Here is a 14,625-nt window from a genome sequence, read left to right as displayed (position 1 = left end):
TGCAGGCAACATCATGGCTGAGTAGACTACAACAGCCAGACAACAGGGGCGTCACCAGCTTTTTTTTCAAGGGGGGTGCGTTTTGACATTAAATGTAACGAGTTTTTTTTTTTTTTTTGACAGACATTTGAAATTTAGGAAGCTCTCAATCCCCAGACTCTTAGTGTTTTTTAAGGGAAATCAAGCGGGGAAAGGGCACCGGCGTAGCTAGGATTTCTTCTTTTTTGGGGGGTGGGGGTTAGTATGCGAGGGGAAGCGACCAAGCCCGAGTGAGCGGAGCGAGCAAGGCGGGGGGGGGGGGGGGGGGGGCGGAGGGTGTGGGAGGGGGTGGGAGGGGGTGTCCCCCTCACGGTGAGAACTTTTTGCATTTTGATGTTGTAAATGGTGCAATTTGGTGCATGTTTTTGCTTGTTTAAATCGACTTGAAACAGTCCCACTTGTTTAAGGTAGCAGTATACTTTGATGTAATTATTGAACAATTTGCCTATAAAATAGTATCATTCAAATAAACTTCCTGTTTTTAATATTTACACTGAATATCATAAACGCGACCAAGCAAGAGCGAGCGGAGTGAGGAAAGAGTGTGGGAGGGGGTGTCCCCCTCCCATGGTGAGAACTCTTTGCATTTTGATGTTGTAAATGGTGCAACAGTCCCACTCGTTTAAGGTATAGCAGTATATTTTGATGTAGATTATTATTGAACAATTTTTCTGTAAAATAGTATCATTCCCCCCAACTACATGTTTTGATATTTTACCTGAATATCATGAACGCGACGAAGCAAGAGCGAGCGGAGTGAGCGAGGGGGGAGGGTGTGGGAGGGGGTGTCCCTCTCCCACGGAGAGAACTTTTTGCATTTTGATGTTTTAAATGGTGCGATTTGATGCATGTTTTTGCTTGTTTTATCGACTTGAAACAGTCCAATTTTGATGTAGATTATTATTGAACAATTTGTCTATAAAATAGTATCATTTCAAATAAACTTCCTGTTTCAATATTTATGCTGAATATCATGAACGCAACCAAGCAGGAGCGAGCGGAGTGAGCGAGGGGGAGGGTGTGGGAGGGGGTGTCCCCCTCCCATGGTGAGATTTTTTGCATTTTGATGTTGTAAATGGTGCAATTTGATGCATGTTTTTGATTGTTTTATCGACTTGAAACAGCCCCACTTATTTAAGGTAACAGTGCATTTTGATGTAAATATATATAGTATTGAACAATTTGCCTATAAAATGGTATAATTTAAATAAACTTCTTGTATTGATTCTTACAATGAACATTATGAATGCTGTCTGTTAAGCAATCAAACAGAAAAAGCATACACACGAGGGTGTACATAAGGGGCATTTCTCCTCTCATACGAAGGTGATTTTGTATTTTCAGACCTGAAATTCAGCGATCTTGTGCAAACTTTTGGTGCTTTACTTGAATTTTTTCCAGCCCCTCCCAAAAATAATAATTCAAACAAATAGGTTTGTTTTTTTTTTTTCATTGAGGTGTTAATGGCTCTTATTCCGAGTGTGCATCATCTCTGTGTATGTACAAAGTATAGTGAGGTAGAGTTTAGGGGGAGGATGTGGGAGGGGGATACCCCCTCCCACATCCTCGACGGAGCTTTTGAGTTTTTAGAATTGAAATAAATCGATCTGAAGCACACTTTTTGTGGAAAATTCGGAAATTGTCATTCCCCATTATATAGTGTACTAAGTCTATAGAAGGGACAAGGTAATGGGAGGGTGGCAAGACACCTCTCCCACATTCGATTATATTTTTTTTCACCTTCCAAATCCCCGGTCAAAATCTTTGGGGGCGGGGGGGGGGGGGGGCGACTGCCCCATCGCCCTCCTCTTTGCTATGCCAGTGAGAAAGGAGATAATATCCCTTCCCCCACGACGGAACTTTTGAATTTTTATAAAGTTAAGTGACAGATCTGGTGCACACTTTCGACGAAACATTTGTAAATCTGTCAATCTATAGGTGTATTAAGTCCATGGAAAACAGGCCGAACGGGGGAAGGTGTGGAAAGGGGTATCCCCTCCCACACGAGAGAGACTTTGCTTTTTTAGAATTGAAATTCAGCAACCTGCCACCTGTATGGTGCACACTTTGGATGAAATAATTGGACAGATTTCTAACAAAAAAGCAAGAAAATCTTTTCATCTCTGGAATTATGATTATGTGGGGTGGGGCAAATGGAGCGCTTGCCCCTCCAACATTATAGGGGCAACTTTTTTTTCTGTCAAAAAGCAAGAAAAATCTTTTCATCTTGGGAATTATTAATTATGGGGGAGGAGCAAAATCATAATATGCTTACCCCTCCAATTCTTTTATGGGGTTCTAAGCTATTTCGAGGGTGCTGAATCCGAATCTGACTGATGCGACTCTTGCATCCTTGAGGATTTTGAGATATTCAAGATGGCAGCCAAAATGGCCGCCAAAACCGGAAATTCCCCTGTAATCCCTTCTAAATGGTGAGAAATTGAAAAACTGTTGATGGTTTTACTAGTTCGAGGGTGCTGGATCAGAATCTTAAAACTTTTGTATTCTTAAGGGTTTTGAAATAATAAAGATGGCCATCAAAATGACCGCCAAAAATGGAAACTCACATGTAGACCCCCTTTTCCCTTCTAAATGGTGTAAAATTGAAAACAATTATTGATGGTTTTACCCTATTTTGAGTTTGCTGAATTTGAAGCTGCAGGATACAGCTCTTGCATCCTTGATGATTTTGAGATGATAAAGATCATGGCCGCCAAAATGGCCCCCAAATCATGCCGTCAAAAACGGAAATTCCCATGAGGCCCCCTAATTCGTTCTAAATGGTGTAGAATTGAAAACAATTGGTGGTTTTGCCCTATTTTGAGGGTGCTGAATCCAAACCTGGTTGATGCAACTCTTGTGTTTTGGGGCTTTTGAGGATTCCAAGATGACCGCCAAAATAACTGTCAATATTGAAATTTTTGGGACCCTATTCAGCATCCTCGGCATTTTGTTGTTGCCATTTTTGCATTACTTCGGGTTTTCAGATGTCCAAGATGACCGCCAAAATAATTGGCAGAAATAGAAATTCCAATGTTGATATTTTTGTTCTAAATTGTGCTTGAATTTGAACATAAATTGATGGTCTCACCCCATTTCGAGGGTGCTGAAGGTTTTAAGATATTTACAATTTTTTTGTTCGTTTGTTCATTTTTCCATCTGGGAAGATGGCTGGATAGCCCATATTCAGCTACTTTAAGCTGGTCTTCCATGGGGTCCAGTTGGATGTGAGGTGGGACCACTTCACCGGGTAAACACCCTGCTCGATCTTTGCAATGATGAATGAATGAAGCGGGATCTTTTACGTGCATGACTCTCTCATATACACGGGACCTCCATTTTATGTCCTATCCGAGGGACAGATATGTCCTGTATAAACGGAAATTCCTTGATATTTTCTTATAAATTGTGAAATATTGTGCTATAACGTGAAGCGAGGGATTAAAAGTAATAATCCGTATTCTTGACTTCAACTCGGTTGAGCAAATTTGTCAAATCAGCCAACAATTAATGGCATCCAAAATGACTGTCACAATGGTATTCAGTACATATACTGAGATATTCCGATATGTCTCAAACGGAACTTTAACACGTAATGGAAAGAAAAATGATAGTGACATCATACTGAAACGTAAAAACACAAAGATAAGAATGAAAAAAAAAATATGCACAATTGTTATAAAGTAATGCCTGTTAGCCATGCAATAATGGCTCCGCAGACTGATGTGAAGTTAATGCTTTTGACTATATTATTTAGAGTAATATTAAATCATGGCCTGCTGGTATTTGGTGTTGAAATTTGTCTTGTATTTTTATGATCTTCCTATGGAGGTGAAAAGCTTCCTATTAGTGTTACACTCTATTACAAACGGTGTTGGAGCTGCTCCAAAAGGCGCCTCATGAGGCACCCCTTACACCTGTTCAGTGAGAGGTGCGGCACTGTCTACGTCTCGGCAACCTCTTCAAGCAGGCGTACGAACGTGGCACCACATCGCGACCTTCCAGCCTTCTAATTCTGGTAATAGCGCGGCGGGTTTGCATGGTTATTTACACAAAGTCTGCATGCATTGCTGGCATGAAATATTGCAGACAACGACTGATGCATGATGAATCGCCCGTCCGTCAGTCGTCTCCGATCCAGCAAGTAAACGTGTAACGCGTTAGGCTACTACTGTGTGTCTGTAGTATGTACAAGTCTGTTTACCAAAGATGAGTGGCAGTGTCGATGTACCGAGCAGCGGTTCGTTGTAAACCCCCGAGACATTTGACCATGTTTGGTAAGTCTGAGAAGAGGTTTATGTATTTGCATATCGTCGTATGTCATCTTGGGAAAAGACGGAATAAGTTACGTTTTCCATTTGTGAGTTGTAACCCGTCAGATGAATTAGTTTCTAGACCATAACAACAACTTCAATTTACTGCAACGGGACTGGAGGCCTCGCTCGCCGGCCGAGCGCGCTGTTCTCTCCCGTCGGTCTAGCCTAGCGCCTGTAGAGACGTTCACAACTTTACGCAGCTCTGCCTGACTGCCCTGCATGCCAGCAGTAGACTGAGGCGCGGCGAGGCGTCTGTCACAATAGGGCTGTGGATGCGCTGGCTGATTTTCATCTATGCTTGCGGTCTCTTTCGGCACTCGCCACATGACTTCATGCACTGTATACTCCTTGTAAATGGCACTTCCCATGAAATTTCAATTTGACATAGAGTCTACTAGCACTAGCCTTGCACAGACGGCCGATGTCTCGATTTGAGTGAAGCTGAAATATAATAGCAACTTACTATTGTTACTCTTCTTCAGTTCTCTAACGTGAATTGTTTGAGAGCATTTTGATAGTAGAATAACCTCTTGCTGTCAGTTGCTGTAACGTTAAATGAAAATGTGCTTATGAAAAATAATGGTTATACTGAAAAATACTAATGTTAGTAATAATCAAATGACAATGTACCCGTAGGCCTACAGACGGTATAGTACTAGCATTGCCATCGGGACAGTTCCTAAACTAGGCCTACATTTTGTACCTTTTTTTTTTTTCTCTCATTTGATGAACACAACTGGTGCATACTCTGTAGACTGTACATAGACTAACCCCGGGACGCTCCGTATACACAGTTACACACTGTGGGAGCAACACTGCGTGTTGGGGCTGGTCGCAGTTATACATAGACATGCTGTTAAATGAATACCATCTTTCACGATGCAATTAAAATTGACATTGTAATTTGTATGTATGCATTGTACATGTAGTATCTTGAGTACCTGGTACGGTACCAGTATTCTGTTTTTACTGTACAGGTTCATAAATGTAGTAGCTTGTTTCATTAAACCTAGTTCTATATCATTTATCTTGGACTGTCTCTTAAAATCTACAGTGTAGTTGACTATCTTGAGCCTCGATCAGTTCATATTTGTTTTTGTTTGTTTCATATCCATAGACACCACAAGCTTCTAATACAACTCCAAGTTTTCAGCTGCAAGGAAGATTATGTTAAGTGTCTCTGCATGAATTTCAAACATGTCAGACTCGATGACTGAAGAAGGGCCTTCTGCTAAACAGGAGGCAATGGATGCTAAAGTCACATGTGGCGTTTGTAGAGGGCGCTTCAAAGACCCTCGTCTGCTGCCATGCCTACACACCTTCTGTTTAGAATGCTTGCAGAATCTCGAGACTCATGTAATGTTTTATAAAGACGATGGCAGCAGCGACTCAAGCTCCCTAAGCAGCATGCTGAGTAACCTTGGCAACAAAGCATCAGCCATCTTGTGCCCGACATGCGGCACAGAAGTGGAGATTCCGAAAGGAGGGGTACAAGTCTTCCCAATCGATTATATGGCTCAGAGGATGTTGGTTCTCGATTCACTAAATCCCAACACCAACAATCTTATCTGTGACTTGTGTATGGACAACTCCAAGGCCATATCTCGCTGTGCGGAGTGCATGGTGAATGTCTGTGGGTTTTGTGCTCAGGCCCACAAGAGACAACGGAAAACTGCCAGCCATGATGTTGTGAGTCTTCACGAAGCTCAGCGTCAAGGTGCAACAAACTTGCACTGCCCAGTTTCGTGCCCAAAGCACCCACAAGAGGAGCTAAAAATGTACTGTGAGACGTGCGACCAGCCAGTCTGTCGTGAATGCTGCCTCATTGGGCATCGCGAGCATCTGGTGGAATACACGGAGGATGTTGCCAAACACCATGCCAGAGTTATCACAAACCTGGTGTCCCGACTGCAGCCGCACATACAAGCCATCATGGCTGGCCGGGCGGCCTCGGCTCACCTGGAGTGCATGATCAAGGAACGGGGAGAGCAGGTCAAGTGTGAGATTGACCACTACTACGACACCCTGATCCAATCCATGCAGACGCATCGTCAGATGCTGCTTATGCAGGTCAGTCAAGTGTGTGACAGCCGCGTCAAGTCGCTGCAGTCACAACGCATCCAGCTGCAGCAGATTCTCAACGACATGGAGCACTGCAGTCAGCTGGCTTCCAGAGCTCTTGCTGACAGCAACAACAAGGAGCTGATGTCCATCAAACCATTCATTTCTCAGAGACTCTGCCAGTTGAACCGCATCTCTTACCAGAGCACCCCCAAGGGTGAGGCAACCTTGCAGTTCAAGCCCAGGGTGATGGCTAAAGTTGTGAATGGGATGGAAGTCCCTGGCATTGTCGACACCAAGATGGCTGATCCAGGGAAGAGCTATGCCAAAGGTGATGGTGAGTGAAGCCATTTAAAAATGTCACTTTTAATGAGATTGAAGTTAAGTTATGAACACAGATATAGGAGACATGTGACATTGGTATTACAGGTTTAGAGTTTGTTTGAGATATATCCCTTCTACATTCTACATACACAAAAAATGGCTTGTTCCTTTGACTGGCATTAAGTCTATTTGATAGTCATACATGTACATAGCATGTTTTGTAAGAGTTGCACAAAGTATCTAAATGAAACTCTAATATCAGTGTAGTTTTCATGAGAGAAGTATCAAACTAATTTTCTTGTACATATTTGTTCCTTTAAGCCTATGAAGACATGAGTAAACGATGCAGATTTGACTGTTCTGCTTATTGACCTTGTGACTGTGTATGACCGGAAATGTAACACAAGCTGAGGTCAGGCAGCTGTGTAAATATATTTAGCTATAATCATGAGTCAGACCCACTTCCTGGAGAGAGCTATTGATATGAGACTTCTGCCTCATAAGACATAATTTGTTTTTTAAATGTTTCATTATGTTGTATGTTACCATCCTCTATGTCTCCAGGTATTTGTCGATCCTACTTAGGCCAAGAGACGGGCATCACTGTGGTCCTCCAAGATTCTATGGAGCAGACGTACCGGAATGGAGCTGATGAGATCACGGCTGAACTGGCAACCAAGGAGGGCAGGACAAGGTCAGACTTTTATCTCTCCTTTATTTCTTGTTGAAGCTATTATTTCCTTCCTTGTATTGTTGTTAAGAATTGTTCATGTTAATGAGTCATACACCTCATCATACATAAACTAGTGTGTTAGGTCCTCCCCCCCCCCCCCCATTGTCATCTCATGAATTGAACACTTACCCAAATACCCCACTCAGGAAAGTAAAATGTAAGATTCTTTTGTAATGCCTTGCCCCTTCATTGCTAGCAATTATTTGTGTTCTTCATTAGTTGCATGGAGCTTACCTAAGTTGCTTGCACATGTACATACAGTTGTGTTGTACATCTTTTATTTCTTTTTGCCAGCAGAAGTTTCGCTTTTTTGTTTTGTTTTTCTTGATTTTTTTGCTATATCAATTGTAAAATTGTTAGGAATGGCTGTACTTGCTTTACTTTATGCTTGAGATGTAGAACTGTTTCTTTGTTGCTGCTGGCTGATGTTCATAAACAGATCTTGAGGGTCTATAGATTTTTTTTTTTTTTTTTTGGGGGGGGGGGGAGGGAGGGGTGATCTTACACATTAAAACCAGATCTATGTTTGAGATATTCAGTAGATATGCAATGTGCTTAAGGCTTTCCCTTATTTTTAACAAGTAACCCAGGCTTTGGTTCTCATTTGTTAGTAGCCGACTAGGCACAGAGTGAATCTTGGAGTTCAGTTCAAGTCAAGGTATCCATTTAGAGAAAGGCACTGTGAATAGCTCTATCCTGAATCTAGGCCATTCATACATGTACATTTACACAGACATAGCTTAAAAGTATAAAAGTTTGTTATTTGAGGTGTGTAAAACAATCTTGCAAGTGATTTAATTCACAAATGAGAGCCAAAATGATGGAATGTTTTAAGAAGTGCACATTTTGAGGAGAAAATTTATTGATTTCCTACCATAACATTTGACATAGAGTGCATTTGTATTAAATGAGAGGAAATATTTATTGCAAGTGGTGAATTTTGTGAATACTTAAGTACCGGTACGTCAGTTGTTTCTGACAACGTAGCAAAATTTTGAAGAATAAAGCACTGTGAAATGCACTGCATACTGCATTATAATTACATTGCAGATGATCCTCTCTTATCAAGTGTTAGCCCACTGTAAATATCATATGAGATGGGGTCGTTTTAATTATTTCATGATGCCATGATGATGCCAGAATTCAAGCACAATGTGTTAACCCGTTGCGTACGGGAACCTGGTGGCCTGCGTATTATGTCTATGGGCATTTCAGAATTCAGTACGGAACGGGTTAACAGCTGTAGCCATTCCTGACAGCTTGATTTGAGTGTGTGTTTGGCATGTCTTTGTACTGTGTTTATTGCTGTGTTATTCTGAGAGATTTCTCTTTGTTGGTTCCCAATGGGTCGTTTCTCAATTGCTGACAAATTGTTATCTTTCCATTTGTTTTCCCTATTCGAGTACCGTATACTGAAATTGCAGCATTTCAGATCATTACACGACTAAAGTAAGACAGATAAGTTTCCCAGAAGAAAAAGAAAAGAAAAAGCTTACATTATTATTACAAGGAACTAACAATCACTGGGCGATAAAATATCCTATGTATTGCACACATTAGGCATGAGGTACTTAGATTATTTCGATGATTATATCAAAGATGTTGATTAAGAAGTTGGCTTTTCATGTTCTTATTATACTTGTAATACTAAATGATTATTTTTAGCCATTGAAGATCTCCACACCTAATGGTGTTTACAGTTTAGAACACATTTTATGTATTTTATGCTACATGCTGCTACACTGTATACACTAAAGATACCGTATTACATCTTTGGCAAGGGAATTGTGCAAAATTGGAAACAAGTAAGCAGACATCTAGCAGTCAACATTCTTTAGAATAGGTGACGGTTAAGAAAAAACAAATTGAACAATTTTTCTTCCTTTTTGTGTGAAAGATTTCATATCGGTTTTCTCCTTCCAGTCGATATCAGATACAATATGGGTCAAGAACTTGAGATCTGACAGTCCAATAACAAGTTTAAAATTTCCCCTTTTTGTTAGAAAGATTTCATATACACATTGTAAGTTCTCTCCTTCCAGTCGATATCAGATATGGGTCAAGAAATTGACATAAATGTCTTTGACAGCTTTTATTTTGTTGCTATCCTTTTTGTTGTTGCTGTTCTAAGTTGTTTCCAGCACATTTTGCACTGTTTTTCTTTGCTGTTTTGCATGTGTTTTGATTGATTTTGTTGCTCCTCCCAGGCCCTTCAACTGTAAGGTGTTTGACAACAGGGATGGGACGTACCAGGTGACCTACACGCCCAAACATCTCGGGGCACACTTTTTGCACATCTTCGCCAACGGGAGTCACATTAGGGCATGTGTTTTGATTTGTCTTCTCATTTTTCTCTGTACTCTACCTCCAAAATAGAAAGATGTTCTGAAAAATGCCATTGAAATAAAATCAGCACATCAGGGATGCTAGATAATTATGTGTATCAAGAATTTGAAAGTCATTTGAATGTGAAATCACATAACATTGCATCCTACATGTATGTACATGTATACACCTAACACTTTTAAGTAGCTATATCTAGGACAATGGATATGACATCTCTTCAATATCATCTATTGACACAAAACTGTTTTGCAAAGAAAGACCAACTTGACATTTTCTTTGACTTCCTATGAAGGTATTTTTTGTAAAATAATCCTTGAATGTGATAGAAGTTTTACTCTTTGATAAATCATATTTATAGTCATAGTATTTTCTTTTGGGGGATACTTTTCCATTTCAGTTTCTTTTCATCTTTAAATACAGAGTGTCATATTGTCTTCATCATTAGGTAGTTACTGGCTGAAGAAATATGACATGTGAAATCAAAGCTTTTAGTAAGCAGGCCTTGATGAAAAGTACAATGTGTACTAAAAAAACAGTGAAAATGATAACGTCCAGCTACATTTGTTTAACATTTGAGGAATACTACTCAGCAGACCTTTCGGCTGATTCACCAAATTGTTTATGACATGGAACTCATTGGATGCAAAGGGATTTAATTCACTGGTTTTCAAATGGTCTCCACTATCACTTGTCTTGAGATGCTACAAAACAATAGGAGATGCTTTTATTCTCTGGGTTATTTCCAAAACATCTTTCTTCACAGGGTGGTTTTTTTTTTTTGTGTGTGTGTGTGTGGAGGTGTAAACAGAATTGGGATGTGTTTGTTTGTTTTTTTCTTGTTGACTAGTGTGAACCTCTAAGTACCAATGTGCAAAGACTGAACTGAAATGTTTTGCAATTTCCTCAAGTCTTTTACAACTTGATGAAATACTACTTGTTCATGATGGAATATTGAGATTGTTTACCATCAATATAAACCTCTTAACAAACATCTGACATAATGCATGTTGTAATGTACCAGTGTGAGTTCATCCTGTATCTTTCAGTGAATTCCTTTTCTTCAAGTGAAAAATATGCAGTGTAGTTAATACTTTATTGTAATACTACAGTTTAGACACCTCCCAAAGTAGGGTGTATGTGATACAAATCCATTATAGTGAGTGTATGAATCCTGGAAATCACCAATGTGTGAACACTGTATCAGTCTTTACACTTTTATTTCACCTACAGTTGAAAGAAAACCATTACAAAATCAAATTTTAAAGGTCTCCAGTACTTGATATATCTGACTTGTCATTATTATCTTTCTTTCTTTTTTAACATCTAGATTTGTTTGAATGACAAAACTTGATACTAGTCGTGTCACTTCTTCATTGGATTTCATTGTTACCTTTTTAGCCAACTTTCATTTGTTAGTTATGTACTATGTGATTCCTACCCTTTTCTCCCTATCATGAGAAATTGCATCTGATATTTGTCACACTCTGTCTTTGATAGTAGTTTATTGAAGTTTTTTGAAGTGAGACTGACTTGTTTACAAATGCCTGAAGTTTAATGAAGCAAAGCCTGTTGACAGACTTTTTTTCTTTCAGATCACAATGGTAAATGTTGACTAACTTTAATACAAAAGGTGATGGTGGATTGCACATTATAAATCTTCCAACTGACTGCCACTGCCTTTTCTCTCTTTAAGAACAAATTGAACAGATGTTTTGTGTACATTTCTTTGCATGGAGAGATATGCACATGACCCAGCTTGTGGGAATATGTGACATGTACTACTTTTAGACATGACAGTCCTCCAGATATAAAAACATGTTATGAGTATTTGTTTCCTCCAGACAAATATAAGCATTTTATTCACTTCATTGTAGAAATTAAGGTAAAGAATATAATATGTTCCATTTGCATTCTATTGCTTCAGTATCAATGCAAGATGTAATATTGACTTACATTTGCAAATTACGGCTAAAGTCAAGTTTGTTACTTTGGTGAAAATCACAGGGAAGCCCCTTTGGCATTATGGTGAAGGCCGGGCGGCAGGACCACACTGGAGTATGGCACTGCTGTTCATTCTGCTCAAGCGAGGGCAGCAAAGAGGCAACTTGCGCCTGTGGTGGTATAATGCCTGGTATGTACAAGTATGATGACAGCATGTTTGGAAGATAGAATTGTTAAAATCCCAAACATTCCATTGTTTAGATTTTGTGTCAAAGTTTTAGTGTTTTTAATAGATGGACTAATGTTGCAACTGTGATTAAAGTGTTTACAACTCTTTGAAAGGTCATAACATTGATGTTAGCCACAAAAAGTCCTTGAATTTTCATATTGATTGTAGAAAGACCTTGTAATGTGTTACTTTGTAGGGTGTACATGGTATCATACTTTACAATGCACTGCAATTCTTCAGGGCTTTTTTGTTTTTTTTTAATGGAAACCAAATTTGTGTTTTGAAAAAGCGTCTACCTTTCTCAACCACCCTTTTCCCCAAGAGTTTACAGGGGAAAAAAATGAAACTCAAGAAAATAATCTGAAATAATCCTAGAATTTTCCTTGCTAGATCCTTGAATGTCAATTCTAAATGTGTGTATGGACCCTGTTAGCACAACAGTGTGATTCGTGCCAAAGTTCAAAGTGCATTGTGACAGCGTGATTCATGCCAAAGTTCAAAGTGCATTGTGACAGCAATTCACATGAAGTAATCATAATTCTATGTCACATATGCAGGGGGCTTCAAGGGGTGCGGCCACAGCCATGCCGGTCACCCTGGACGGTGGCACTGGTCCTGCTGTGCAGTGACCGATAAGGACGGCGACTGCGAGGCCGCTCACACCATCTCCACCAATCTGCTCAACACCGTACGCAGCCGGCTGCAGAGCACCAGCTCTGGATCCAGCGACAAGTCCTCGCGGTCTGGGGATGGGCCTCTGAAGTTTGTGGACAGACCTACCGTCAACCGCAAGCCTGCCAGCAAAGTCAAGACCATATCCCTTTAGAAAGTTAGCAAGAAAGCACTCTGATGCAAAGGAAGTCATAATCACGTGCAAATAGAGATACAAAGGGCCAAAGAAAGCTTGGCTGTCTGCTTATCAGAGCTGTGCAAAATATTTATTTTTGACGTAGTGTTTGCATGAAATAGAACTTTTTTATTCTTTAGCTACCAGTTCTGTACTTCAGCATAACCTATGAACAGAACTGCTAATGTTTTGCAGAAGAAGAAGTGTATTCACCAAGTCACACTGGTCTCCTGGTCAGAAATGAGGGAGTTTGAGGATTGTGTCATATTTTATGGTAATATGTAGTGCAACATTTTGCCCACCTGTTAATGCAAATTTCTTTGTCTATAGTGTGCTGCCATATATGTTAAACAAAACAAAACAAAAACTGAATGTGAGAACTACCAGTACACAGCATATGTTTGGATTCTTTTGAGTGCACGTCTTATGTATATCATGTAAATTTATACACTAACAATTATCGGAGCAAAATGTGTGCAAAGCTGCAACAGATTGTTGTTGCAAGAAAAATGAAATGCATTATATCTGTATGAAGTACACAAGAATTTGATTTTGTATTCTGCCATGTATAATTTGTGACTTAACATTCATGTTTTACTTAGATATTACCCATGTTACTTAATTTTTGTATCAGATCATTTCTAATGGAGATTGTGAAGGGGGAGGAGGGTAGCAGATGTGACGTAAATTATGAAATGAACATTATGTTGCCTAGCTTTTGTACTTTCGTACCATGGGTCAGTCACCCTATGAGAATGAAGAGCTGAAGTCATCTAATGTAGTATACATGTACTTATGACTATTATCACTTATTGCTGGTGCTTCACTTTTCAGGTTAGGTCTTGTATATCCTTACATGTAAGTAGGTTTCTATCTTAACCCATTGAGGATGGGCTGATTTTGCTGCAACAGGCATTTCCCATAGACACTTGCCTGAGTACATGTATACTCCGGACTCGTCCTCAACGGTTTAAGCTATCTCTTCCGAGTTATGCGATATTACTCACTATAGGCTTGCAACCTTGTCACCGAGCAGCTGCAAAGGTGAATCAAAGAAACATGTTCATACTGCCAGCAAAGACTTCAGTCGTAGAGGGTATTCATTAGTGTAGCTTGCAATGAGCCTAGTGGCAAATATTTTGAGAATGATATACGTAGTGGTATAGATCCTGGTTGGAAGATTTTTGTTCCCAAAGAATGTATTGTTGATTAATTAACACCAAAGATTTTCATTCCCATGCATGCTTTCTGTACAGAGTGGCATGCACTATTTTGAATGTATGGTCACTAATTTGATATCTTCTACACAATATGTATGGTACTACATATCCCATCTATTTTGTTTTCAGATGCCTGTCGAATCATGTGCTTAGAGACTTTGGTTGCAGTGAGTTGTTGTACCATATTTTTGTCAGCCTGTTGCTTTGCATACCATCAAAAAACTGTGCCAGAAAAAGCTTTGATACATAGGTGATGCTTACCGGTACTTAAATGCTTGATGTCAAGTTCCTGGATATTTTTATCACATGAAATGTTACAACAATCTTGAGAGGTGGCTGAACTAGTTCTGCTGCATTTTGCACAGCAAAAAGTAATACTTAGGTGCAATCCCATTTTTGGTCTTGTTGGTAAACAGGTTGGAATGCTTGTCAGCACACAATCTTGTGGGAAGATCATTTGGTGAGAATTCAATCTCAATTTCAATTCATTCAAAACCAAACAAACATATCAAGATTACATGAATCACTGGTAAACTTTCAGTGGATACAATGTAATACATGTTAATTCT

The 14,625-nt window shown here is 39.6% G+C and overlaps 1 protein-coding gene across 1 annotated transcript; it reads left to right on the top strand.

Moving 5' to 3' along the window:
* Positions 1 to 4,089: 4,089 nt before the first annotated feature.
* LOC139733289 (E3 ubiquitin-protein ligase TRIM45-like) lies at positions 4,090 to 14,108 on the top strand. The gene is made up of 6 exons (XM_071644128.1): positions 4,090 to 4,316; positions 5,473 to 6,753; positions 7,305 to 7,434; positions 9,681 to 9,795; positions 11,824 to 11,950; positions 12,547 to 14,108. The coding sequence occupies exons 2-6, from the start codon at positions 5,553 to 5,555 to the stop codon at positions 12,813 to 12,815; spliced, it is 1,842 nt and encodes a 613-aa protein (XP_071500229.1). The 5' UTR covers positions 4,090 to 4,316; positions 5,473 to 5,552; the 3' UTR covers positions 12,816 to 14,108.
* The last annotated feature ends 517 nt before the right edge of the window (positions 14,109 to 14,625 follow it).

This window comes from Diadema antillarum, unplaced genomic scaffold, assembly GCF_040938485.1.
Source record: "Diadema antillarum isolate AM-2024a unplaced genomic scaffold, OU_Dant_1.0 scf00000024, whole genome shotgun sequence".
NCBI lineage: Eukaryota > Metazoa > Echinodermata > Echinoidea > Diadematoida > Diadematidae > Diadema > Diadema antillarum.
Note: the sequence above shows the minus strand (reverse complement) of the source record. Positions and strands in the feature narration are given on the sequence as shown.